This window comes from Haliotis rubra, unplaced genomic scaffold (genome assembly GCF_003918875.1).
Source record: "Haliotis rubra isolate DU_JTF1 unplaced genomic scaffold, ASM391887v1 Scf16, whole genome shotgun sequence".
NCBI lineage: Eukaryota > Metazoa > Mollusca > Gastropoda > Lepetellida > Haliotidae > Haliotis > Haliotis rubra.
Window position 1 is genome coordinate 4,071,828 of NW_025765558.1, and position 27,989 is coordinate 4,099,816.

Consider the following 27,989-nt stretch of genomic DNA (forward strand, 5'->3'; position numbering starts at 1 on the left):
GTCTACTGTGCAGACCCACTTTGAGGATAACTCCATAGGAAGTTATAAAACACACCCAACACCCACCCTTTAATTTTCAGTGAGTTGGGGTTAACACATTTAGCTTTAAATAGGAGAAAAGCCTGAAGTGATAGAAGTCTCATGTGTTTACCACTTTACCGTTTGGCTCAAAATCGGACCAACTCTGTGATTTTGTTACGAGGGAGGAGTGCCAAGAGAGGAACAGCCAGGTGTGCAAGAAAGGATGGAGACATACGGCACAGGTAAATGATTCAATAACTTTGTCGGCACTTGTGCACGTGCTCCGCGTACACCTGCAATTCACTGGTCTGCTAGCCAAATGGACTATACCCTTGACTAAACACCCTCAAAACTTCTTAGCAAGCGATGTCATCTCCACCATCTTTTCATCAACCACTTTCCTCACATATTTAAACAAGGCAGTATTATGGATAGCTAAGTGTTAGTTCTGATGACATTTATGTATTTAACATACAGGGATGAATCAGAATTAGGTGCTCAAAAACAAAACAATTTCTTTGTTAAATGTTTAATATATATACAGAATGCCACTTCCTTAAAGGAAGCAACATCTACCACTTTCACACAAAATGATTCCTCCTCTGTAATGGTGGAACTACACACAAACAATTCAGCCATGGACCAATTGGTTTTGAAAAATATGTATCGATCAGATAAGTAGAAGACACTTCCCATTCATATGCGTCTAAATGTTTAAATTCTATGAGACTTGACCAGCTGTTAAACCACCATTGGGTTTATCAAACTGCCAAGGAACAAGGAATCCTCAGCAATAACCTGACAGTGACAATAAGAAGAGGTGCCATGGCTTAAGTGTAATTGTCTAGCATCACGTGAGTTATCTGGTTCCTTGTAGTTTGCGGTCATATTCTGCTGCCTCCTTGGCACGGTCGATACGGGATTTATCCATGGGTACATAGTACCAGCCCTTGTAGTCCTGGCGGGAGCTCATGAGATCCTTAACTTTCTGGTCAAGAAGCCTGAAATAACAGTCTTATTAGTACAGTTGGATACTCGATGCATTTTAAGATTATGCTGACTCAGCATTATCTTGATGGCCTGTAAAATAATGTCGTCTTGACCACTTGGTTGGTTTGTTGTTTAACGCTGCACTCAGCAATACTCCAGCTATATGGCGGCCGTCTGTAAATAATCGAGTCTGGGCCAGACATTCCAGTGATCAACTGCATGAGCATCAATCTACACAACTGGGATACGATGACATGTCAACCAAGTCAGCGTCTAACAATATTCCACCGACATTACAGCTAGGGACACAAGAAATTGGCTTCACACATTGTGCCCATAATGGGGAAATCGAACCCGGGCCTTCAATAGACATGCAAAAGCTTGAACCATTGTGTCACCCACTTGTCAATATCTCAGTAAAAGAAATACTGAACGAGTGAGTGAGTTTAGTTTTATGCGCGCACTCAGCAATATTCCAGCTATTTGGCAGCAGTCTGTAAATAATCGAGTCTGGACCAGACAATCCAATGATCAACGGTCAACCACGTCAGCGAGCCTGACCACCAAATCCTGTTAGTCGCCTCTTACGACAAGCATGGGTTACAGAAGATCAATTCTAACCCGGACCTTCATGGGTAAAATACTGAATGACATTGAGTGAGTGAATGAGTTTAGTTTTACGCTGCACTCAGCAATATCCCAGCTATATGGTGGCGGTCTGTAAATTATCGAGTCTGGACCAGACAGTCCAGTGATCAACAGCATGAGCATCGACCTGCGCAATTGGGAACCGATGACATGTGTCAGCGAGCCTGACCACCCGATCCCGTTAGTCGCCTCTTACGACAAGCATAGTCGCCTTTTATGGCAAGCACATGGGTTGCTGAAGACTTATTCTACCCCGGATCTTCACGGGTCCTGAACGACATTGAAGACCAATAGGAAGCAGACTTAAGTGTTGTACACTACGTTCACTTAGGTGAAATCCACATTTGTAACTGGCAGATCAGGGCCATGTTCCACACAGGGTGAGTGAGTGAGTATAGTTTTACACTGCTTTTAGCAATATTCCAGAAATATCACAGCTGGGTACACCAGAAATGGGCTTCACACATTGTACCCATGTGGGGTTTTGAACCCAGGTCTTCGACGTGACGAGCAAATGCTTTAACCTTTAGGTTACCCCACCGCCCGTTCCACAAAGGGATCATAGTGCTAAGGTGATTGCAACTACAATACTTTATCATAGATTTACGATGACCGTAGCACTGCAATCGCTTTGTGGAATGGGGACCATGGTTATAAGGTTGGATTCAAATCCATAATTAGTAGATCAGGGCTCCAGATAAGGGCCGTATCGGTGTATGTACGGATAAAAAATATGCACGATACTGTTGGAAATAATTTAGAAAACTTAGCAGATACGCACCACAGCAATGGTGTATGATCTTAGAATCATTTACAGACATCTTTATCTGATTGTATTGTTTTATTGTTTATTGACCTGTTTACACAAGAGTAGCAATTTTGTGGTGCATATATGAAACGAAACACAAGATTATTGATACGCCATTAATTTCCATTCAGTACTCTAAATGTTCTTACTTTTCCAGTACTCCTATATTGAAAAAGTAAGGAGTACGTACTCCTGATGTTGAAAAATTATATGGAGCCCTGATGGCTTATGCATCTACTAGTAAACAGATAAAAACCATGGTACCACATGTGTCCCACCTATCAAAACACATTTATACTTCTTTGGTTTCAAACATACAAATAAAAATCTCACTTGAATTTTCTTTTCTCATTCTGATCATGTAAAACATGAAGCGTTCTCTCGTATCTCTGCTCTGGTGATTCGTAGACGTGCTTAGCCAAGAAACGTACTATAGGACTCTGAAAGCAGATATTTCATGACTATTTACATCACAATGTTAAAGAATGAAAGTTACAGCACCTATGGCCGATAGCTACGAGTGAGTGAGTGAGTTTAGTTTTACGCTGCTTTTAGCAATATTCCAGCAATATTACGACGGGACACCAGAAATGGGCTTCATACATTGTGCCCATGTGGGGAATAGAACCCAGGTCTTCGGCGTGACGAGCGAACGCTTCAACTACTGTCCTTCCGATAGCTATGAATACACAGTGCCATTTAGAAAGTGGTCAAATGTAATATGTTATATTTGGGATTACACTTTCTCAGTAAAAGTACAGAATCTATACTTTTGTTGGGTTGAGTCTGGGTTTCCAGGATTCGAACCCACACTCTCAGATTCACTTATCTAATCGCCAGCACACAATCTAAGCCTTCTAACCCACTCAGCCATCATGGTTTGAGTCTGTGTATCACAGATTCGAACCCACACTCTCAGATTCACTTATCTAATCGCCAGCACACAATCTAAGCCTTCTAACCCACTCAGCCATCATGGTTTGAGTCTGTGTATCACAAATACAACATGTGGTACACTTGACCACTTTCTAAATGACATTGTATATATTCATAGCTTTCAGCCATGGGAGCCATGCCAATTTACACTTATCACAGGGGTGCACAAAGCCAGTGGTCTGGACTACCAGCTGACTGTGTTCCATATTTGTGGAACTGCGGTGGCTGACTTTGTGTGCTGGCAATTAGGTGCCGGACTCTTGAGAGTGTGGGTTCGAATTCCGGATGGGACTCAACCCAAGACAAGACAAGACAAGACAAGACAAAAATGTAATTTTCTGAATAAAATTGATATTTTATACTTATCCTGACTCATGCTCTTTTGCTTGTCTTCTTCTTCTTGCGAACATAGTGGAACACTTGTATCTCCTATTGAAGCTCTCTTCAATAAAGAATAGACGTAAAATCACTCCTACCAAGAGTTATCTCTCCAGCCGTTTTAGGCGGGAAACTGTGGCGCCACCGTGCCCACATGCCTCACTCTCTCCTGATTATAAGCCCGACACTTGAATTTGTAGGGAAATCCAAAGTGTCTAGTGGGGAGGCTGGGTGGGCTTACCTCATGAGTCAGGATAAGTATAAAATATCAATTTTATTCAGAAAATTACATATTTTCCTTATCCTGACTCATGCTCTTTTGCTTGTAGAATCCGACGGAAAAAGGTGGTGGGAAAAGCACTTTAGGATTTCTTTAGTGAATTTTACGTCATTATATACCCCTCACGGGAACTTCGTAATGGCACTGTATTTACTGGTAAACTCTGCTGCTGTTGCTTAATTCCTGACCTTCCAGCTGCCTTTAAATGGGGGACCACAATAGTTAACTTTTGGTCCTTTCTTCTGTTAACATTTTATGTGGATTTTATGACTCTATCTCTTGATGCAAGCACCAAGTGGAGAAGCGACCCATTCGGTACAAGTATCCTTACAAGTACTGGGTCATATCACTTATGCTAGTTGTTAGACGTGCATTGTGACTTAAGCAGAACTCCGCTGAGTATAACTTAGTAAGTCATGCGATAAAAGGGCTGAGACTTCGCCTCAGCCATGTAGTGGGACTGTCAATTGTTGTGTTACAATAAGTGGGCGAAATGGTGAATGTAAGAGCCGCCCTCAGTGGCGATGTCCCTCAAGTGGTGGTTGGCAAACACCATGTCCCATTTCCAGAAGCAGCCCTCCATTATCGTCCCTGATAGAGCCGATTCCCAAGTATAGAGAGCTAAGTCAGAGCTCTCACTTCATGTGGGTTGGAGGCTCTTGGAGGATCCAGTCCTGCTGCTTTGTAGGCCCGTAGGATGACAGTACTGATCCAGCTTGATATCTTAGTGCAGAAGACCTTCGTCTGTGCCGCTGTTGATATCAAGACCGAAAAGACACTTGAATTTCCGTCTCATGGACCTGGATCGTTGTAGGTAGACTTTCCATGCTCGTTACTGGGCACAAGGATAAGACCTATGTATCCTGTGGTCCTAGGGCTGATGATAGCGTTAGACGGGAACTGTCTGTCTGGATGACCTGACAGTTGATTCTTTACTATGAAGTCCCATCTCAGTCTCATATGCACGATATTTGATTTGTATCAAATTGTGTTCTCTCAAATCCAGAGCATGTATTTCCGACATCCTTGCTGCTGTTACTAAGGTTATCAGGAACAGCGCTTCTAATCAGAACTCTAATGATGTTCTCTGTAATGGTTAAGTAGATGTCACTAGTGAGATGTCGAGAACAACGCTTGAGGTCCCATACGAACTTTAAATCTCTGATGTTGGTCCTCCAATTAAAAGGGCATAGTAAGGCCAGTAACTCTGGTACTTTTGTCAGTTGCACTCGTCCTCATGACGATAACTGATCTCAATGCCCCAAGTATGTTGAGAGTGTTGACCCTTTTAACCGCTTCCTTTGTCTAGGTGACAAAGGTAGTCCGCCACTTGAGGATGTGTCACTTTCATGGCTGTGAAGCCAATCCTCGAAACGTATCTTTTGTCTCAAAGCGTCACTACTTGTCGTCAGACAAGTTGCGTGAAGACTTGCGTAAAGCTAGTGTGACTGCTTTCGCTGCTCTGGCGAAATATCCTCTCTTGTTCAAGCATGCCTGATACCGTCCACACGTGTAGCCGAACACCTCCGGGTTGCCGTGGCGCCTGCTTTGTGTGAGGATGTACTAGTAGATTCGCATTAACTCTGGTAGTTGCAGTAGAGGCAGTCCTAGGTCTTGTATGAGAATAGGAATTCATATTCTAAGCTGGTCAAAAGCGTGCCCAAATAGTTGTGGGTCTCTCGCCTGACTGATTTCTGTAATACCCTAGGTATTAGAGCTGGTGGAGAAACACGTAAGTGTTTAGTCCTAGGCAGGAGATGCTTCGCACGTCCGTTGCCCCTGTCCGTGGATCTGGTTGAAGATCTCTGAATGTAGCATTCAGTCTGTTGAGAATGGCTGCGTTGGACAGGATAGTGTATCTGCTAACACATTCTTGGTTCTTGGAATGTGGCATACTCTGCTGTGGATAGTCAGGTTGACTGTTATGCTGATCAACTGAAAGCAGAGGTCCAGAAGGTTCGCCAACTTTGTTGATCGTTCTGTGGATGTAGACCGTCACTGTGGAGGTGACTGTGTGGACCGTTAGATGAGCATTTTATAAAAAAGCTGATCCGGTGGAGTATGGTGTTTATTGCTGCTTTCATTTCCAGCCTCCATTTCAAGGTGTGCTCCCACTCTAGAAGCGATGCGTCCCCATAGAGATGCATCTTGTACTGCGACTCCGCTAATTAGGTGCGTCTGCAAACCTCCTTGCATGGAGTTCACCATATATAGATTTGGGTTATAATCTGTCCGGATCGTCCGGTTGTACATTCATGAAGACCAGTAGTGGGCGTAGTTGTAATTCTCTTTGCATGTCTTGTGCTGACGTGCGAAAAACCAACCGATTTCGCCACTTCGAACTAGCCGCGCTGTGATGTCACCGGTGTAGCAGGAAAAAGATCCTTGTAGAATCTAGTGCCGTCGTTGATATCTGATCAATCGTCGGTCTTGTCCGTAGCTTTCCGAAGTTACACGAGTGACCACGTGTGTTGAGGGTTAAATGGTAAACGCGCGAAATATTTCGCCGCGTAATATCGATGCTGGGTAGGCTGTCTACTTCAGTCTTGAAGATAATGCCGTCGTCCTTATACATAGGCTCAATTGAACTTTCACGTTGTCAGCTTGTAGACTGCATACATCAATGAAGCGTCGTAATTGTAGAATTAATGCTGAACTTGTTGTAAATTTATTTCTCAGGGAATCGTTGACGACTACGTATTTATCTGGCTGTAGCAAGGCTGCTGTTGAATCCCGTCATTGAGAATGTCTGCAGATCTGTACGAAGGTGAAGATCTCTGTAAGGCCATGAATCTTCTAATGTAGATATATCAATCTATGTGAATCCCGTCCTGGATTCCGTCTGAAGATCCGAGCTAGTGATGAATTCTGACAAGAGTACCTCTCTGTATTATCTATCTTCAGTCTGTGTACCGATGAAAATTTTGCCCTTCTAGGATGACACTACTTCGTGTCCTAGTTGAATAACCTTGACGATCTGCGTAGTGATCTGCGTGGTGGTCGCTTGGTGTGACTGTATGGCGCCTTGCATGTAGATAATCGTCTCGTAGTCCCGAATTGCCTACCTGGCAATATATCACGAAATGGTGATTCCCGTGATGATCTGCGAAGCGTTGTTGATGCCCTTGATGTAGGTAGTCGGTGTGAAGATCCTTTATTAGGCTCTTTATCTGTTGACAGTCTCTGAAGATAGCGCCGTCCTTCGCGCAGCTTGTAGACTAAAAGTAGCGTTCTGTTAAGAAGTTAAGTACTGCAATGTCTCTGCCTTGTGGATAGCCTGTGCAAATGCCTTCGCGCAGGCTCGGTGATGACATATAGCGTTCTGTTGAGAATGTAAGTACTGCGGCGTTTCTGAGTTGTAGATGGCCTGCGCGAATGCGTTCGCGCAGGCTTGTAGACGGCATGCGACGTACAGTTGAGAGACGAAGTACTGCGATGTCTCTGCTTCGCTGGAGACCTGTGTGACGACCTGCGTGAAGACCTTCATGGAGACCTGCGCGGAGACCTGTGTGGGGATCTGCGTGGAAATCGGCGAGGAGATCGACGTGGTGAATAGTCCGACGAACTGTGCCTGTAGGGTGACCTGTGGTTTCGCGAAGGTCCTGGTGAATCCCTCGACGATCTATAGGACGAAGATGTCTTGTATACTGTAGCTGACGTCGTTCGCGAAGGCTCATCTGTGTCCGCACTTGGGGAGTGGTGACTGGTCCTTCGCGAAGGCTCATCTGCGTCCGCACTTGGGGAGTGGTGACTGGTCCTTCGCGAACGCCTTCGTGAACGCTGGTCGTCCAATTCTGTATCCGGGGATGGAAGAATTCTCCTTCGCGAATGCCTTCGCGAACGTTGATTCCGCATCTAGGGGATGGCGACTGGTCCTTCGCGAACGCTGGTGGTCCGACTCTGTATCCAGGGATGGAAGAATTCTCCTTCGCGAATGCCTTCGCGAACGCTGATTCCACATCTGGGGGATGGCGACTGGTCCTTCGCGAACGCTTCTGTATCCGGGGATGGCGATTCCTCCTTCGCGAATGCTGATCGTCCGTGTCCGCCGCAGGGGATGGTTGAGTCGACCTTCGCGAAGGTTGGCCTGTAGCGTAGATCTGCTGCCAGATGTCACGTTGATGGAAGGTCCCTCAGAGACGATGTCTGCGTTGGAACCTTCGCAAAGGCTCGGTACCTCATTGTGGGCTGTGATTTCTTCTCCAGGCCGTAACGCTGTTCATCTCCTGCATAAGGTCCCCCCGGTTTGAAGGTCTGCGGTGGTGGTAGCGCTGCCCTTTCTGCGCTGATAGCGGCGCGGGCCCACAGGACGCTCATCTGTTGTCATCGTAGATACCTCGGTACCGCGGAGATCTGCGCTGAAGTCACCGTGAGCTGACTGGTCGTTACTTGTGATGAACCTCTGGTAAGATGATCGGTTGATCATCGGAGAGTCCCTGTAAAAATCAACGGAACAATCTCGGCAGAGAAAGTCCTTGTAGTCTCGCGCAGACGCCCCGCAGAGTTGTCGCCATCTAAGGGGTGTGTAGCCTTCTCTGGGTAGAGGATGGCGCCTATACATCGCTCTGGGCGATGATTGTAGAGCTGCCCTCTCTGCGTTGATAGCTTATATGGTCCGGAGATCGCCTCCTCTGTCGCCTTCTCGGACTGCCTGCTGTATCTCTGGGATGATCAGCAGTGGCTTATCATGAAGCCCTCTCACTGGCATCAGGATGAGGCTTCATTCTGCGTAGGATGCATGCGTCTTCTACGCTCTGCGTTGAGGGGTTTTCCGATGTAGAAGCCAATGTCTTCGGCGGTTATGGACAACATCCGCCCATCCCTCTCGAGGACATCTCGCAGGTCACTTGATGGTAGTAAGTCGCCTAAAACAGTAGACAGCTCATGAGGGACTCAGCCAGTTACCCATGACTTGGAAGTCACCTGGATAGTTGATAGTACGCCTAAGTACGGAGAAAAAATTATATATTAATTTGAATTTCAATTAAAAGCTGATAAAGATTACAGCTATAGCTGGAAGTACATATTGTTGTGTAGCTAGGGCACAATCAACGCTGGGTCTGCAAAAATAAGTTCTTTACCCTTCACACGAATTTACTGTACATCGTCACAGAGCTCACATGTATAAGAGTTTTAATATCAATAGATACATAAATAGATAAATAAGCAATACCTTGTTAAAAGACAAGAAACATTCTGCCTAATTATTATAAACTCTATACTTGATGGAATAAAAGATTTTAAAGCCCTACTTGATTTTTGTTTTGGAAGCTGATAATGGTGGCCAGATGGTAAAAGTTTATACTCAGAGTGTAGTACTTAAAATCAAAGTACTAGGATCTGTACTTTTACTGAGAAAGTATAATCTAAAATAAAACATGTTACATTTGACGACTTTCTAAATGACACTGTGTATTTGTTAGGGATGCATCGATACTTTTTCTAAGACGATACAACTATCGATACATTCAAAACTGTATCGATATTTAGTTTTGAAAGTATCGGTTTAAATATGTTTATGTATCGTTACATTTTGCAATTTGATGTTATGAGAGTTATAAATGATAATTTTTCATGCACAAAGATGGGAAATTAGAACTTTTTAATCCCTGAGAATAAAAAAATGTTGATCTTTTCATGGACAATTATAAAATATGAAATATTAATGTTCAAAATGTAACTAAATTCATGCCATAATGCTGCGAAAATAGGTATCGTGATATGTATTGAATTGTGACATGGGTATCGTGATACATATCGATTCATGAAACTTATGTATTGTGACATCCCTAGTATTTGTATCAAGATACAACTTTATTGATACATCAGTATCATGTTTGATTCCATCCCTACCTTATGGTATTCCCAGTGTTTGGGTTCATAGTCTTCAGGGACGTCGGAGAGCTCAGCTGGCCCTGTAATAGAAACAAAAACATTGATTGATTGTTTGTTGTTTGTAACTTTGTAAGTCCTGTACAAAAATAGATTTCCTACAAGATAGTTACATTTCTGCACCAAGTTGTCATTGATGCAAACAATTCCATGACTGTGAGTGAATTTAGTTTTACACCCCACTCAGCAATATTCCAGATATATGGTGGCGGTCTGTAAATAATCGAGTCTGGACCAGACAATCCAGTGATCAATAGCATGAGCATCGATCTACGCAATTAGGATATGATGACATGTGTCAACCAAGTCAGCGAGCCTGACCACCCGATCCTGTTAGTTGCCTCTTATGACAAGCATGGGTTACTGAATATCAGTTCTAACCCAGATCTTCACGGGTTCCATGACTGTGATCCAAATCGGATCAGGATAGAAATCAATTGCAACCATAGTATTTTTGGTTTGGATTTTGTTGTTTTTGTTTGTTGATTAACACTGCACTCAGCAATATTCCAGTTATATGGTGGTGGTCTGTAAATATTCGAGACCTGATCAAACAATCCAGTGATCAACAGCATGAGCATCAATCTACACAATAAATCTGCAATGACGTATCAACCGAGGCAGCAAGCCTGACCACCCGATTTTATGACAAGCATGGGTTGCTGAAGAAGATTTCTAACTGGAATGGAAGATTTCTAACTCGCATCTTCCCTGGTTGAAACAAAAACATGAAATGAACAACAATTAGAGTGAGTTTGTGACTTGGAAGAACCCAGTCTCATTAAAAACACATCTTAGTTCTCGCTACTGTTTTATAACAAAGATTTCAGGCCATGATGCTATGGGTCACTAATGATACTATATGTGTCAACCAAGTCATTGAGCCTGACCACCCAATCCCATTAGTTGCCTCATACGACAAGCTGGGTATTCAGAACAGTTACAGGCTGTACAACGGATTCAGTCAAATTCTTGTTCACTAGGATGAACATTTGAAACGGAAGACTCTCCATATCCTGGGCATCACATCACTAGACGTTTCAATAGTTACATACTTGACCACAAACTTTCATAGAGAAAGCCCAATTATCTACCGATGGTGTACTTTTTGCATACTGAAGTGTGGAGTCCTGGGAGCCTATTCACAAAGCATTTGTAGCGCTACATCATTCGTAAGCCAATGATGTAGTATAGAGTTAAGATAGGTCGTAACATTATGAACGTAACATTATGAGCGAAGCTCTCTGTGGATCAGGGCACTAGACTGCCCTCCTTTTATGGACACCCCTCCTTATGTGACCTATTATCAGAAGTGAAAGAGAATTAGAAATGTGGTAGTAAAACTTCTAGTATCAAATCATATACTTGCCAGAGGCAAAATGAAACTATTGCACAATGACTGAGTGAGTGAGTTTAGTTGTACGCCGCATTCAGCAATGTTCCAGCTATATGGCGGCGGTCTGTAAATAATCGAGTCTGGACCAGACAATCCAGTGATCAACAGCATGAGCATCGATCTGTGCAATTGGGAACCGATGACATGTGTCAACCAAGCCAGTGAGCCTGACCACCCGATCCCGTTAGTTGCCTCTTACGACAAGCATGGGTTACTGAAGGTTCATTCTAACCCGGACCTTCACGGGTCCTATTGCACAATGATCTAAATCCGCTGACTTGTGTAATAATGTGCTTTGAGCATGATATTCAGCATGAAAAAAGCATCATACAAATAGATTACCAAGATTGTTGCTGTTCTTATTTCTCAAAGTTCGTTGGATACATGAACTCACCTATGAAGACATTGGCATAGAAGATCAGCGCCAACATTGGTACCATGCCAATAACAATGAAGAAATGCTGAAAGTCAGAGAACTTGGAGAATTAGCCATGAGGGGTACTTTGGATGCCATTTCACAAAGTTGACACAACGCTACGACTGTCATTAACTCCCATGTTCTTACATTGACTTACGACAATCATAGTCTCATGATCGCTTTGTAAAACAAGGCCTTGCATCCTAAGACATTATAATGTGCAAGAGGCAAATGTTTCCCAGTAAAATAGTTTCCTAAACTTTATGCCCCTTTTTGAGTGAGGTATTTCGTCAGGGAAAAATTCAATTTAGAAATTTTTATGACTTAAGCAAATTTAGATAAGACATATTTCAATACCATTACAATGATTACCAAAACTTAAAAATATCTTGGGATGACAATCAGTCAATACCCAAGAAAATGAATGGATTTGAAGGCAAGAGGTAATTTTATTTTATATCTGATCCTTCTTTCAGCAGCTGCTGAAAGAATTTTAACTCACAAACGTTTAACTTAAAACAACAACAACAATTAAACTTAAGAAAACTAAGATCTACGAACCATGTCATCCTTCCATCGCTCCCACTCAAAGCGGGAAGGTACAACTTCCAAGGTCTTCTTATGGTCTCCCATCTGCCGGACTACAACTAAAGAATAAAGCACATATTGTCACGATATCTTGCTTAAATGAATGCATGAACAGTATCACTGATCATACACCCTGTGGATTCTTCAGTTCATGTTATGTTTACAGCTTAACAGCTTAATATCTAACCTGTCCTCTAACCTTAGCCTTAAGGATAAATAATTTGTGTTTGAACTTTGATAGTAAAGGTGTGTCATCTTCCTATGGATTGGAAAGGTGGGTTGATAGGAAAGGTGTGCTCCCTAAGGATAGAATAAGTGAGTTTGATAGCAAAGGCTTGTCAGCTCCTCAGACCATGGGGGGAGGGGGAGGGGGGGAATGTTAAAGATCACATATACCCTACGGGGTACAAATACATATATCACTAACTGGCATCGTTATAAATGAAACCCCGTCATTAAAACTACTCATTCGACCTTTAATTGACTTAAATCGACCTTTTTGACAACAGTGCACAATTCTCACCCGCGAACGAAATTTCAACCAATCAGAGCGGCGCGTCTCTGTGACGTCATATGAGGAATAGCTTTGAGGGCCGATGCAGAATTCATCTACATTTTAGGGGTAAATTATCTTGTTTACAGGCTTGTATAAACCTGAAATCGTGACAATTGTTGTGGAAAATGCAAGCTATATGTTCTCACAATCTACTGTCATTTAATTTTGTCTCCTGCTTTGCCTAGTTTCGAAGTTACAACTTGTTTTCATAGACGATTCTGTCAAAATCGATTGGTGTCGTTAGGGGCCCTATTTGTATAATGACTGATCCAAATTGATCCCATTTCTGTGTTTTTTTACCTCGATATTTAATCATGTCATGTAAAAAATCTGTTTGTATTCTCAAAACAGTGTCGGCCCATAAGTTTTCACATGCAATACAGCAATTAATACTCCCTTGTTGTAACCCGTGTTAGGTGGTATAAACCTACACATGTTATTTGTCATCATTCACTTGATGGTCAGTTAATGAATTTATAACAGGTATAATTAGTGGTAACACACTTAGATTACCCGACAAAGGTTCCCATTTGGCATTTCTTGTGTCTGGAGTAAATATTCAACATTATAAACATCGATCAAAGGATTAACCGATAACACGCTGATTGATTAATTACTTTATCTTACACAGCGGAATTGTCAAAAGGTAGTGTTTATGTATGTAGATTTACTAATCTATACTGAATACACTCTGTCGTGGTCGGTGTTCTGCGTAAAAACAACGTCCTTCTTTCAAAGGATTAACCGCAATACATTGATTGATTGCCCATTATTGGCTAACTAAATTACTGTTTTAAAGAAAGGCGGACATTATGCAATTAGTTGCCAGGTGTGCTATCTTGGGTGACCAATGAGACTATACACCAATACCTGAAAAGATTTATCACTTTTTTCAGATATTAAACTGTTAAAAGACACATCATTTGGAACAGTTTTGTGGATATTGATGGATACATTCCTCTAACAAGGTAATGGCCTGATATTGTTCCTATAACTTTAATCTGTTTTAATTTTAATATTTGCATTTTGTTTTATTCATTTGTCGTAGCATTCAACAGAATCATTGTTTTCGCCCGTGAAGTGTAATGAGACAGACAACATACACTAGGGTGTGTGTGTGCGAATTATGATTCACATTGGCAAACTATAAAATGTCTAGATATTACAGTTCTGTTATAAATTCACTATAAGTATCAGCAGATCGCCTGCTTTTATTTAGTTTCAAAATGCATACAAGTTGATAATAAACTAATAGGATTATAAGACCAAATATAAAGACGCATTACTGACTAGCATCTACATACTGGTGAGTGGACATTAACCATGGGAATGTAGCAAGAAATTTATCGCAGAGTATTGTGACTTCTGACCCCTACCTCGCCTCCTCGTGGAAAAATCGCTATGTTACAAGTTGTGTCATGCAAAATCCTTTTGGTTATGATTCCAATACATATTTAACTATTCTAACTTGATGAAAACAAACTATAATCTCATTAATTCTAACAGACTTTACGATTTTCAAAATGGCGGCCCTGTCGGGAACATCCGCCAGTCTGAGGATAAATGCTATTTAGGTTTGTTTTCACCGAGTTACAAAATCAAAACTACTTTCTACTGGTAGTAAAATATGTATTTTATTGATGGCCAATAGGATTTTGCATGACATAGCGTATAACATAACAATTTCTCTCCTGGCAGCAAGGTGGGTGTCAATATAATACTACTTACAATATTATTGTTACTTCGACCACAACCTCACTTCCGAGGAAGAAATCGTTATGTTACAAGTTGTGTCATGGAAAATCTTTATGGTCATCAATCATACACATATTTTACTACAACTAGTAAGTAGTTTTGATTCTTTAACTTCCTCGTGAAGCGATCTGAACACAAGTAAGATATCGTTTCAGGCTTCCACAATGCTAAAACCGCTCACAAACATAACCCATTTAGCAATCGAACTGCAGGGTCCTGTGGAAATTTCTGCATGGTGACACCATCGCCCGACCCCTAGGAGCAATTGACCACAAAGCGATTCGGCATGATGTTGTTGATGTCGAAAATCATCAAAATGATGAGCGTGCTACACACTTTCTATACAACTAACTGAAAATCGTTCCTCATATGACATCACTGCAGTGCTCTGGTGACAGAGTTACGTAACCTGTCTGTGGTTTCGTTGGCGGGCGAGAGGGAAGCAGGCGACTTTTTGGCCACTTTTAATCGCTCGGTATTAATTAACCACAAGTTTTTAAAGAATAAATTTGGTGTTCCGCATAAGACTAACCACAAATCTTTCATATGTAATGGTTAAAAGAGTAACAAAAAACAAAGTTTATTGGTTCTTTAAGAGTGGGCCATAGTAATGCTGTAGTGAGCCATTGCCAACTACTTGTTGTAAACTGCACTCTTGCCAAATTTCATTAACAGTGAAACTTTGTTCACTGTTTTGAGGTGGCTTTCACATCGCTTCCAGCAATATTCAGCACTATCTGGCTGGGGAATGCAAGAAATTGTTTCTCACAGTCACATAATAAACTTTGATGATACGAACGCTTTAAACACTAAGCAACTCTTATGACCCTTGTTAACATGGGGAGTACTGCACTTTACCGGGCGCACTTTTTCAGATTAATTAGCACTGCTGGGGTTCCCTAAATTCTAACCCTAAGGATCGGAAAGGGAGCAGCGAGGGCTGCGTCCGGTAAAGTGCATTCTAGCCTTAACTTGAATATAATGACCCTTGTTAATAATAATAATAATAATAATAATAATAAGGGCCTGATGATGTACGCCTCTCCGTGGTGGGCCTAGATAGGGGAATTATATTCCCTGAACCAAACGTACATCACCCAGTTAGGGCTGACCGCCCGAAGCTGGTTTTTCACTGGGTTACTAACAGCCAAGAAGAGTATAGTCTTTCACTTCCGCGAGCCCAGTCAGCCTTCCTCCGGTAGTCAAACCAACCTTACTGGAGATGGGACTTGCCCCAGGGGAAGGCACAGAACCCGCCAAGAATATCTTGGTCAAACCATCTAAAATCCACACTACTAGAGTGTGCGAAGCGACAGGATGGCCTGATAATCCACGAATAAATGGCAAGTCGCTAAGCTGCATTGGGACAATGCCATGCCCATGTATGCTTACCTGACGGAGCAAAATCTTGAGATCAATTCGCTGCTGAAAAATCTCTTTGCCCCGTGAGCCAGTTCAACCCACAACTGGTGCCCGCCAAGGAACCTTTGCATGAACAGAATGCTCAAGGGCAGCGGACCGAAACTTCTAATGGACGTCCGTGTCAACCTCTTTTTCCTCTTGCTGATGGGAACTCTTCCCGACAAAGAGCTAATTGGCCCTTGGGAATTTCAGACCTCTCACTCTTCCCTCTTCTTCAGTTGCAGACCTTTCCGAAAACCCTGTGTATATTTTGTTTTCATTCTATTTATGATGAAATATCTGGCATACCTTTAGAAAATCGAGGCCAATTAAACAAACAAATGAATCTTTTCCCAAAATGAAATCAATTTATTAAATGATATTATTTCTATGAAACTTTCATCGGACTGTTCATTACATGAAGTTAATTGTTGTGTCTATGCTGCCGCCGAACCTTGGAGGAAATTCACACAGTTTCCAAAGAAAAACATCTAACACTAAGAACAAAACACCAAAGAAAAAACCGGTTTCAAGTAAAACTAACGGAAACTAGAAAATACATTTCCTGGATAGAACTGTGCCTGAAGTTAAGATCATCAGGGAGTCCAATGTCAAAACGGGCAAAAGTCAATTTGGAGAAAATTAAAATTACAATACAAGACAACAAAAGAAAAGGTACTTCTCCAAATTGTCGATTCCTTAAAGGCAAAAATAAAGGTTTGGACTGAAAGAAAGAAAAAATGGGAAAAGAAAATAAATTCATCAAACAAAATAAACTTTTAGAACCAATGAAAAACACTTCTATAGGCAACTGAAAACAAAAGGTGATGGTGAACATGACAAGCGGCCTCCCCATGGATGCCAATGAAAGGTTCTGGAAACAGTTGTGGTCTGTACCCGCAACTGTAACCTTGAGGCACCATGGGTCCGTGATTATGACCATGCAATGCATGAGAAGGTAACTAGGTCGTTTTGTCTGTTACATCTCACCAGATTGCCTGAAAAGTGTTATAAAAAGTCCAAATCTAATACAGCTCCAGGGCCTGATGGCATTCGAAACCGTATTGAAACTGTTCCCCCTGTGTCCAAACACCGTTACTACACTGTTACAATACTCGTGGACACAGGTGATGTTCCTCCATGGTTCTGCAAAGGTCGCACAATACTTCTCCCCAAGAAAGGAGACTTGACTGATCCCAAAACTTCCGCCTCTATCACATGTTTGAATACACAATACAAAAATATTCACAGGGTGTTTGACAAACCTCGTGTCATCTTACTGCTCTTCCAATGATATCATTTACAGAGAGCAGAAGGGGAGCAAGAAAGGGATGTTGGGGGTGCAAGGATCAACTTCTTGTACAGAAAATGATTTTGGAAGAGGCTAAAACTTATCACCGCTTAACCTCTCCATGTGCTGGATTGACTACAAAAAGCATAATTCTGTCCCTCACGAATGGATTCTGAAGTCTCTTTCATTGTATTGACCTCCCTGGCGACTACTTGATTTACTCAAGTCTTTGATGAGTTGCTGGTCGACTCAACTTGAGATGTACTCACAAAGGGCAGGTTCAGACTTCTCGGAATCTATTCCAATCAGAAGGGGAATATTTCAGGGGATTCCTTTAGTCCTTTGCTTTTTTGTCTTTCTCTAAATCCTTTGAGCTTTCTGCTCAATAAAGAGGAGGGTTACCATCCCGACCTCCTCAGCACAGATCCCGAACACCTCTTACTCATCTCCTTTTACATGGATGACATCGAACTCCTTGCCAAAGGAGATTCCAATTGAAAGAGCAGGTTCTCCTTGTCGAGTCCTTTTCTAATGATATTGGCATGACATTTGGACTCGACAAATGTAATACTCTTCATTTGAAACGTGGCAAGGTAACTAATGATGGATCGGTCAGGTTACAAGGGGAGGAGTTATTGAGCATCTTGTGGAAGATCAGGCCTACACCTATCTTGAATGCAAGTTCGAGACAAGCTCCAGAATGCCCAGATTCAAGAAAAACTTCGGGCTGAGTATAAATCTCTACCGTTTAAAGAAAATCTGGAGCTCAGAGCTAAATGCTCGAAAACAAGGTCAAAGCCACCAATACTTTTGCTGTGCCAGTCCTCTCCTATTCCTTTGGAGTAGTTGACTGGACAAAAAACAAGACATCCAGAGTCTTGACCATCTGACCAGAAGGATCATGTCTGATAACAGAGCCCACCACCATCGTTCCTCTCTTAACCGTTTATACATGCCAATCAATTCTGGAGGTCGGGGTTTGATTAATGTGGAGGCTCTTCATGACAGAATTTTATTGTGTACTTTGCACATATTTATTTATCGGATGATCCTCTGGTGATGCATGTGAAGACTCATGATGAAAGCAAGGAATTCCACAGTTATTTTAAAGCGTGCCAAGGTTGTTGGACAGAATCTGAGATTTGAGGTTGACTTTGCTGATGGCAATGTACTGCTGGATGGTACAGCCGATGGGAGTAAACCAGGTGAAGTCCTTTACCAAGTCTGCCCAGAGTCGATTGGATTTTGTGGAGAAGCTTTCTGAGAAGCCATTGCATCGCACCGTGTACATGCAGTGTGTTGAACAGAATAGCAATCCCACCCGACTTCTTCGCCTGGATGAAGTCGGCTGGTCTTAAATGTGAAACTGAGGGCTTCCTTTTGCTGCTCAGGACCAGTCACTTCCCACTGTGAATCGCCTAAATGTGATTCTTAAAGAGAATATTAACATGAAATGTCGACTTTGCAATGAATTTACAGAGACTGTCCAACACCTTGTCAGTGGATGCCTTTCCTTGGCACAAACAGCATATCTTAAACGACATGATGGCATGGCTCGTTGCTTTTACTACCGCCTCCGACATGCCTGTGGCTTTTGACTCGAGGTCCATCCATGGTACGAATTCTGAACATGTCCAGGGCGTCATGGAAAATGATGCTTTCAAACTTCTGTGGAATAGGCCCATATACAGCCTCAGAAGAATTCCAGCTAACAAACCTGATATAATAATAATAATAATGTGTCCATTTATATAGCCAAACTCCACACTAGGTATGCTCATAGCTGATGCTAACAATCAAGGCACAGCACATTATTACCCCGATAACCCAAGCTGCCTGTTAGGCGCTAGAAGGTTATAGTCATATGACTTTTTTCCACCGGGTACCCATTTTCCTGCTGGGTGAACAGAGACAATTTTGAACAAACTCACTTGCCTAAGGTGAGACCACATGTGTCACATGTGCTTCGTTGTGGGGCAGGACTCAAGTCCTAGAAACTCTCAGGAGTCAAGCTGCCAAACACGGTCACCCATCCAAGGACTCTCCGAGCTCGACGCTGCTTAACTTCACCGATTTGTGACCTGAGCTTTGAGCACAGGACCACGCGCCACCACAACTTGGTGGTGCTAACTTAAAGTGACCGTTATATTCGCTTAAAAGCTGGACAAGTCATGCTTTAACCAGAACCAAAACGCTGCCAAAGTTACTGACTAAAATATATGCAATTCTGGAACTTCTACCAAAGATTTGGCCAAATTGAAGAACTGTTGGCAATGACATTAATTTATGCGGAAGAAATGATTTCTGAGCAAGATCAAGGTTTACTGGGAAAGATAACCGGCAAAGTCTGAGCTCGTCCTACAGTTTATGTTAGTAAATAAGTCGAAACAATATATGCATTTATTGAATATTGGAACTCAAACGATGCCCTGCGTCTGAATTGATATGAATAATTTCGCATTTCCCTTGCTTATTCCAATATCATTGCAGCTGTACCTGTAGTTGGTGTCTTGGATGTGTTTGCAAGTAGTTGTGCCCGAGTACAGGCCCTCAAAAATAGCGAACGGCCCCCCTGCATAGAGGGCCTAAGGACACTCAAGACCACCATCTTGAACGTGAAGGGCACGACAGGTGCGCACCGAATATTTTCACATGATGTTCCATCAAAACAATGTTATTTTTAGCAAAGGATAAATAGTATTTTATGATTATCTCCAAGATACGGATTGTTGTTGTCGTAGATAAAAATATGGAACAAAAACATGATCGTTTCGAATTTTAAGAAAATAAAATTAAAAATAAATGTTTCTTGTACATCACGTTGGCAACAACAACAGAAAAGCATGGACTTGTTAGGATCTATCTTAGGCTCTATGCAAAAGCCGCCGTCAGTCGGCGATGCAGAGAAAAAGAAAGCTAAAGGTTGTTACTTTGGTGTGGCACAGAATAACTCAATTACTCAAATAATCATTTCGATCTTAGATTTATGGCCATGATAAACGTAACACGAGAAAATCTGATTTGTTTTTGTCATGACCCTTGACTGTCAGTGTCACACATAACTTGTCATGAACTAATATTCAGTCAGTATAAGCTGTATTCAAACGTGTGAAACTATTTTCCCTTTTTTTAAATCAGGAAATGTCATGATAACGACTGTCCAGAGGAAAACTATAAGATATCATGTTAACAAAGTAATGCAGAATTAATCCCAATGAAAACATGTTGATGTGCCCAAGAGTACATTCAGGTACCTGCACTAGAACACTTGCGTTCCTTTGACACCTATTCTCTACAGAATGGAGGGGCAGTGGGGTAGCCTAGTGGTTAAAGCATTCACTCATCACACTGAAGACCAGGTTCGATTCCCCTCACGGGTACAATGTGTTAAGGCCCATTTCTGGTGTCCCCTGCCATGATATTGCTGGAATATTGCTAAAAGCGGCGTAAAACTAAACTCACTCACTATTCTCTACAGAATGGAGGCGCAGTGGGGTAGCCTAGTGGTTAAAGCATTCACTCATCACACTGAAGACCCGGGTTCGATTCCCAATGTGGGAAGCCCATTTCTGGTATCCCCTGCCATGATATTGCTGGAATATTGCTAAAAGCGGCGTAAAACTATACTCACTCACTCAAATGAATGGTGCCAAGTTTGTTGACATGGGGAGGTCAAGGTATTGCATGAAGCAGAAGTGTGGTTCACACAAGTATAGATGCTTAGAGAATAAATATTGCATCCCAAAGAGACTCACATATAATATGCTTTGTTATTATCAAATGTACATCACACTATTTGTGCTTACAGGACCTACATATTTCCTGTAAGGATAACTTCTCTGAGTGGCATTGGGAAGTACAATATAGACAAACTTTATGGATAACAACTTCTTTATTTCATGAGTGCTTGACAACAGTACCTACAAGCATTTGTATCCAAACGTCAGACTCATGAAATAAAGAAGTTGTTTTCCATATAATTTGTCTATATTCCTGTGAGGATGTTTGAAATAAAATAAATGATTAAGTCTGTTAGTCATGATAAAGCCCTGGTAGGTTATGTCATGAAGCAAAACAACACAAAATTGTGGACTGTGTCAAAATACCTACTCACCTTACTGTTCTGAAAGTAAGCAACAACCATAATGAAGTTTCTGCTTTTCAGAGCAAAAGGAGCTGTTTGAGAAGCAGCAGGAAAAAGAAAAACAGAAATTGAATGTATTTCGTGAGAAGGTGAGAAGCATTGATTTGTGGGTCAGCTTGTTTGTTTCTTGGTAAATATAATTATGTGTATATATTGAGCCATAAACTGCAGAAATGAGATTGAAATATGTTCGGTCATCTTATCAACATGATCAGATATCAGAACACATTTTCACTACCAACATGGCCAGTCTAGGGTATTTCTAGCAATGGCACGTCAATAGCTTCTATGAGAAAATGCACACTTTGTAATATCAAAATATCCATAAATCTTCCGCAACCAGTCAGTGTTCAGTAATGAGTATCAATTTTGCCTCACAATTTATTTCTGCTGTTCTTACAGAGGGTAGCCCAGTCTTTTTTTAGCTGTTTTGTAACCCAGCAAGTGAACATGCAGCATATCTAATTAGCCCGACGATCAGTGTCCGGCAGCATGTGAGAAGCAAGACTGCATTGACACTGTTGACTATTGTGCAAAACAACACTCGCTCACATATTCTCCTGAAATACTGGATTACACTCTGCCATATTGAATTTTTACAGTGGGCGGTTTTTCAGAAGAATGTCTGAAACCATGGTAACTATTTTTACTGTAATGTGATATTTTGTTTGTTTCCATCTGATCTAGATGCAGAAACAGATCCATGAATTCATCAAAGACAGCTCAAAACAAAAGTACAAGTTTAAACCTATGGACAAAGTACTACGAGCTATTGTGTAAGTAGACGTCACAAGTTCGCTGAAGACCATGGGTGTACATTCTACACTGCTCTACACACAATATTTACTCTTATATTCTATTTACTGTTTGTAGTTTTGGTTTGTTTGTTTGTTGTATCTTGTCGTGTTTGTTGTTTAACACCACATTCAGCAATATTCCAGCTATATGGCGGTAGCCTGTAAACAATCGAGTCTGGACCAGACAATCCAGTGATCAACAATATTGTAATTTTGCATCAAGAAGTCCTATCATTTAAAAAAAAATTTATAAACAAATCCTGTTGATTTTAACTGTAAATATGATTAATGATAAAACTGTTTCAGACATGAAGTGGCAGACGTAGCCGGACTGACATCCTTCTCATTTGGTCATGAGGAAGAAGACAGATATGTAATGTTGTGGAAGAAGGTTCGTATACTTTGTCTTGTCTACCAAACACTCCACAAGATCTCGTCTCCATATCTTCAAACTCTTCTGTACCTTTCTACAAGTTGATGTCATTTGGTGCCAGAGCCTTCAAACTCTCTGTTGCTGTGCTATGGAACTCTCTTCCCCCCTCGCCTCAGATGTTCTCTGTGGAGCCCATTTCTGGTGTCCCCGCCATGATATTGCTGGAATATTGCTAAAAGCGGCGTAAAACCATACTCACTCACTCAGATGTTCTCCTTCCTTGACTGAAATTAAATCTGGCCTATCTAAATCTAAAGACCCATCTGTTTCATAATCACTGACAATTGTTCATCTTTTTAGTTTCATGTACAGCTAGATAAGTGTCATTATTATTATTATTATTATTATATTATACATGGACTGACAGTAAAACAATTATTTCTCAAGCAGTGATTTTTGAAAAGTCAAGCAGTGATTTTTGAAAAGTCAAGGTGATGGTGGCAACTGAGTATTTTGTGTGTGAAAAACCTCCTCCTTGGTTCAGTGGAAAGAGTGTCCGTCAGGAGAGTGGAAGGTCAAATTATAAGAAAATCCGTCAAAATGATATGAATATGCTTATTAAGGAAAGTCTTATCTCTGTAAAAAGTCCAGTATATTTCCAAAATGCAATCATATTTAATGACATATTTCAACAAATGAGATTTCAGCACTTTTGACACGGTGGTTAAAGCATTCACTTGTGCTAAAGGGGACGGTGGGGTAGCCTAGTGGGTAAAGCGTTGGCTCGTCACGCCGAAGACCCGGGTTCAATTCCCCACTTGGGTACAATGTGTGAAGCCCATTTCTGGTGTCCCCATAAACACTGACTGATGTTGCTGGAATATTGCTAAAGCGTGAAGCCAAACTCACTCACTCACTCACTCACTTGTGCGAAAGACCTGAGTTTCATTCTCCACATGAGTACAATGCCTGAAGCCTATTTCTGTTATCTCCTGCAGATAAGGATGTGGTGATGAGATTTGCTGAAAAGCGTCCTTAAACAATACTGAATCATATTTTTCTCTGTTTGCAGGAGTTTGCTCCCACCGATGATGAGCTGTCGGCATACAGGCGAGGGATGGAATGGGACCCGGAGAAGGCAAAAGAACTTGCCAAACAAAAGGTGCACAATTAAACAATTATGTGGCAACAAAAGTTGTATTATTGCCTAATTGTGTAGAGAAATTATGTAGCTCTCTCAGTCCAAGATATTTAAAGAAGTTTGAAATCTTTGAACAGCTGTAGACAAGACGTTAGTAGGATGAAGGCTGCTCCGTCAGGCTACTCAAACGCAGATCTGGTTTAGATGGACATACTGCTGGATACATTGTCGGACATATTGCTGGATACATTGTCGGATGCATTGTTGGACACATTGTTGAACCAGGACTGCACGGTATTACCGATATACGGGTATATCGCAATACACTTTTCAAACGATACATATTGTAATATTTTTTTCTGAGAATCGGTATATTAAGTAAAGAACACATATAAAGTTTTTGTGATTATGTTTATGGTTTAAATTATAATCTACACAGACTTTCATTCACAATAAATGTTTTCCTTCGTTATTCAATGACAAAACGGCATACTGTAATACCATCAAGTGTATAAAACAGAAAATAGAATCTCTGACTAAGCAACCTAATTTTGAGATTGCTGTTATCAGAACCATAACATATATGTTCAGGGACATAGAATGTTGAAAATAGGATCGACATGTACAATTAGTGGCTCTTACTGTCAAACACTTAAGCTTCCAATATGTTGCAATACCTATCGCAATACGCGTACCTGAATCGCAATATATTGCAATACATATTATTTACTGATACACAGCCCTAATTGTCCGACACATTGTTGGACACATTGTCGGACACATTGTTGGACACATTGTAGTGTTTGGTCATCGCTTCAAGACAAACATATTTGTCTTACGGAAAACCCAAACAATTTTAATGTTTTTAACAACTCATTGTTTTCAAACATTCATCAAATGAATATATTTGAAAGTTAAAACTTGAGACCAATTTTTATATTATTTTCTGAAACAATTTAAATAGGATTAATCCCAAGCTCGCTCCAAAATATCAGAGGGCCAAAAAATGAATTCAGTGTAAAACACTTGTATGATATTTGTTTTGGCAGGAGATAGAAGCTCAGTCTGAAGCCCACAACTTGAAGCGTAAACACGAGGAGGTGGCGCCCTCTAGCAACTACAGAGAGAAATACAAACATCTAATCGGGGAGGAAGCTGCTAAGGATGCTGCCAAGTCCACCATTGCCAACAAGTCTTACGGTTTTGGTGAGTAAGGAATTAGTATTGCTTATGTTTTTGTGATGATTTGATGGAAAAATATTTGTCACAGAATACCATTGATGGCACATTTCTCTCTCTCTGTTTTTACTGAAATATCTTTATTAATGTTGAGTGTTTGGGAGTCCATGTTTTTATGCCACTTTCAGAAATATTTGAGCAATATCACGGAGGGGGACACCAGAAATGGGCTTCACAGATTGTAGCCATGTGGGAAATTGAACCAGGTTTTTGGTGTGAAGAGCGAACATTTTAACCAGTGGGCCACTCTACCGCTGCTTTATTGATATTGCCTGATAACAGTGTGATGCTCTGTTTCCAGTTCCAAGTCACAACAAGCGAGACCAGCGTACAATTGAGCAGGTGCTTGCAGACAGTCGGGCCAAGAAGAAGCTCAAGACGGAAGGGGATGCTGCTGTTGAACCACCAGAGGGCGCAGCAGCAGAGCCTGATTCGTCACCATGATACTGTCATTAGGTTTTAGCGTATATTTGTTGATGTTTGTTTTAATTCACTGATGTAGAACACAGAACCACTGACTGTGAGCCAAATGGCAGCAAATCATGTTGATACTGTTTGATATAAGAGTAATAAAATTACGCGATTTCATACAGAAATTGCATGGAATGGTAAATAGTGATGTAATTGTAGATATTTTTTAACCCTGGTTGGAAAAAGTGTTTGCCATGTATTCTGTTATGTAGATGGCTACATTTCCAAGTGAAATTAACACTTTATCATTCAGATTAAAACTTTATAGTTAAGAAAATAAATACTTGAGTTTCATCAGTCACATTCTCCATGTATCAAGGGCTTTTGTAAACCTACACTAATCCTTGGTCCATTCCCATTGTTCTTGTGATTGCAAATTGATCATGAACATTTTGCCAACCAGTCTCATGTTGACATAAGGGAAATGGAAAGGGTAAGGGAGGTAACTCAGATTACCTAGGAACCACTGGCAGTTTTAACGTACATAAAGACATCCTTTCAAAACATCTTGAGGGCTTTCTTACGTTACAGTTTCTCAGTATTGAGTTTCTTCCAAACTTTTCTCATCAATGAGGCTGGTTTGTAGCTCGCATTCTGACTGGAATGTTAGTAGGGAGGCCAATCAGATTGACAAATGGAAATCAAGGGCAGGTAATTTGAGATTGCTTGACCCATGAGATCCAGGGCTTAGTGTAGGTTTACTGAAACAGGATTCCTGGTGATCTAGAAGACATATTAATCCATGACTGAACATGATGGAACAGTATGGTATCAGTGGGTAAGGCTCATTATCAAAAACAATGCTTGAATATTATTAAAAATGAAGCATACAACTTTATGGATGACAACTTCTTGTTTATTGCATAGAGCAACGTTTTGATGTACATTCTTACACCGTTATCAAGCTAAAAGACTACATCATAATGTCGCTCTTTGATTAAAGAAAGTTGTCATCCATAAAGTTGTATGCTTCATTTTTGACTCACCAACTTCTCGTTGCCTATCAAACAATTAAAATATTATTAGATGTGGTATACATTGAAGGGTGTGGGTGTTGATCGATAACTGTTGGTCTGGAAGTAAGCTTGAAGTAATATGAATGCTTGAATAGGATGTTACATGTGACTGTGGTTTTGTGTTAGACACCAGTCTTGTTTAAGTCAAGTGATAACAAAGGATATATTGTTTCTCAGGATTGTGTACAGATTTCTGTATTTAATCTTCCTTCGTAACCGGAGGTATTCATGGGAGAGTTTATTCAGGGATCTCACATCATCCTCATGTATCAGGGCTGTTTTACAGGTTTTGGCGGGTCTGTGCTTCAGTAACTTCATTCCTACTGTATCGTGTTACTGTGCTCATTATTGTGAAAGATGTAAATCTTGCTTATTTGATGTCATGCTGTCATCCCATTTCGACACTCAGTAGGTTTTGAGTGGCCCACTCATGCAAGGAATTTGCTGTGCAGAGTTGTGTCCCTTGGAAACCTGTGATCATGGGTTTGAATCCTATTTTGTCCTGGTTCTAGGTTTTTCAGTGAGGTAGCACAGTGGTTAAAGTATCTGCTCCTCAGTCTTAGGTTCGATTCCTTGCATTGGAACAATCTGTGAACTCATGAACAGATTTCTGATGTTCCCATCTGTGATAGTGTTGGATTATTTCTAAATGATTGACAGATGAAATACACCAGTGACACCAGTGTCATTCAAACTAACTTCATTCCCACACAACCCTCATTGTCACAGATTGGTTCAGCCATTATGTCCGCTACAAGAATGGTAATGTTATTGTGTATTCCTGACAACTGCCTTGATATATGTGGATGATTCTACCCTATTGTGTTATTTGTATGACTTGAATCAGAGACCATATAATAGAGGGACGGCCCTCCCCAACAGTTTATCACCAACCATCAGCGCTACGGCCTGGCATGTAACCGATACACATCGACACCCTGCTGCTAACTTCCCTCTACCGGTACACATGCTCAACAGATGCGCAGACATTCTGCAAATGAGCACTCTGGTAACCACGTAAACAATATTGCGTAATATCCGTAATCTATTATATGGTCTCTGCTTGAATTGATTGTCCAACTCTAGCATCTTAGATTTGTATACAACTATATAAATACTGTGTCTAACACCTGTCATTTTTGTGTTAATCTTGTTAATTTACAGATTACAAAAAGAATTTTTTAACCATCTAATCATTGTTTCTTATGTCTTACGTCTTATTGCTCCAGCTGATAAACCACAGAATTTATTCCCATAAATGTTTGATCGATTGACAGTATTTTGTCAAAGCCCTTCACTCAAGGAAGACCTCATGTGAAGATGTGGGTTATAATTGGGCTTCAGCAACCTGTGGATGTTGTAAAGGGATTGAGTGATCAGGCTTGCTCACTTGGTTGAGGCATACCCCAGTTGTGTAGATTGATGCTTATGAAGTCAATCACTGGATTGT

General features: G+C 41.1%; 2 protein-coding genes across 2 annotated transcripts; one reads left to right on the forward strand and one right to left on the reverse strand.

The window, feature by feature from the left end:
- Positions 1 to 534: 534 nt before the first annotated feature.
- LOC124271412 (NADH dehydrogenase [ubiquinone] 1 beta subcomplex subunit 5, mitochondrial-like) lies at positions 535 to 19,992 on the reverse strand. Its single transcript, XM_046706562.1, has 6 exons — positions 19,855 to 19,992; positions 12,329 to 12,414; positions 11,744 to 11,810; positions 9,915 to 9,976; positions 2,801 to 2,907; positions 535 to 1,022 (listed from the first exon to the last, which is right to left on the reverse strand). The coding sequence occupies exons 1-6, from the start codon at positions 19,964 to 19,966 to the stop codon at positions 881 to 883; spliced, it is 576 nt and encodes a 191-aa protein (XP_046562518.1). The 5' UTR covers positions 19,967 to 19,992; the 3' UTR covers positions 535 to 880.
- A 197-nt stretch (positions 19,993 to 20,189) lies between these two features.
- On the forward strand, positions 20,190 to 27,729 carry LOC124271413 (sperm-associated antigen 7-like). Its single transcript, XM_046706563.1, has 7 exons — positions 20,190 to 20,280; positions 21,524 to 21,591; positions 22,190 to 22,278; positions 22,606 to 22,690; positions 23,745 to 23,834; positions 24,863 to 25,019; positions 25,354 to 27,729. Exons 1-7 carry the CDS (start codon positions 20,202 to 20,204, stop codon positions 25,494 to 25,496), a joined length of 711 nt encoding a protein of 236 aa, XP_046562519.1. The 5' UTR covers positions 20,190 to 20,201; the 3' UTR covers positions 25,497 to 27,729.
- Positions 27,730 to 27,989: the final 260 nt, after the last annotated feature.

Excerpts from the sequence above, each read along its gene's own strand:
- LOC124271413 (XM_046706563.1), top strand. The coding sequence starts at position 20,202 with ATGGACTTGTTAGGATCTATCTTAGGCTCTATGCAAAAGCCGCCGTCA. Across the intron at positions 22,691-23,744 it reads ATGTAATGTTGTGGAAGAAG|GAGTTTGCTCCCACCGATGA; the intron begins GTTCGTATACTT and ends CTCTGTTTGCAG. Across the intron at positions 25,020-25,353 it reads CAACAAGTCTTACGGTTTTG|TTCCAAGTCACAACAAGCGA; the intron begins GTGAGTAAGGAA and ends CTCTGTTTCCAG.
- LOC124271412 (XM_046706562.1), bottom strand. The coding sequence starts at position 19,966 with ATGGTGGTCTTGAGTGTCCTTAGGCCCTCTATGCAGGGGGGCCGTTCG. Across the intron at positions 11,811-12,328 it reads AGCGATGGAAGGATGACATG|CATTTCTTCATTGTTATTGG; the intron begins GTTCGTAGATCT and ends TCTGACTTTCAG. Across the intron at positions 1,023-2,800 it reads AATGAGAAAAGAAAATTCAA|GCTTCTTGACCAGAAAGTTA; the intron begins GTGAGATTTTTA and ends CTGTTATTTCAG.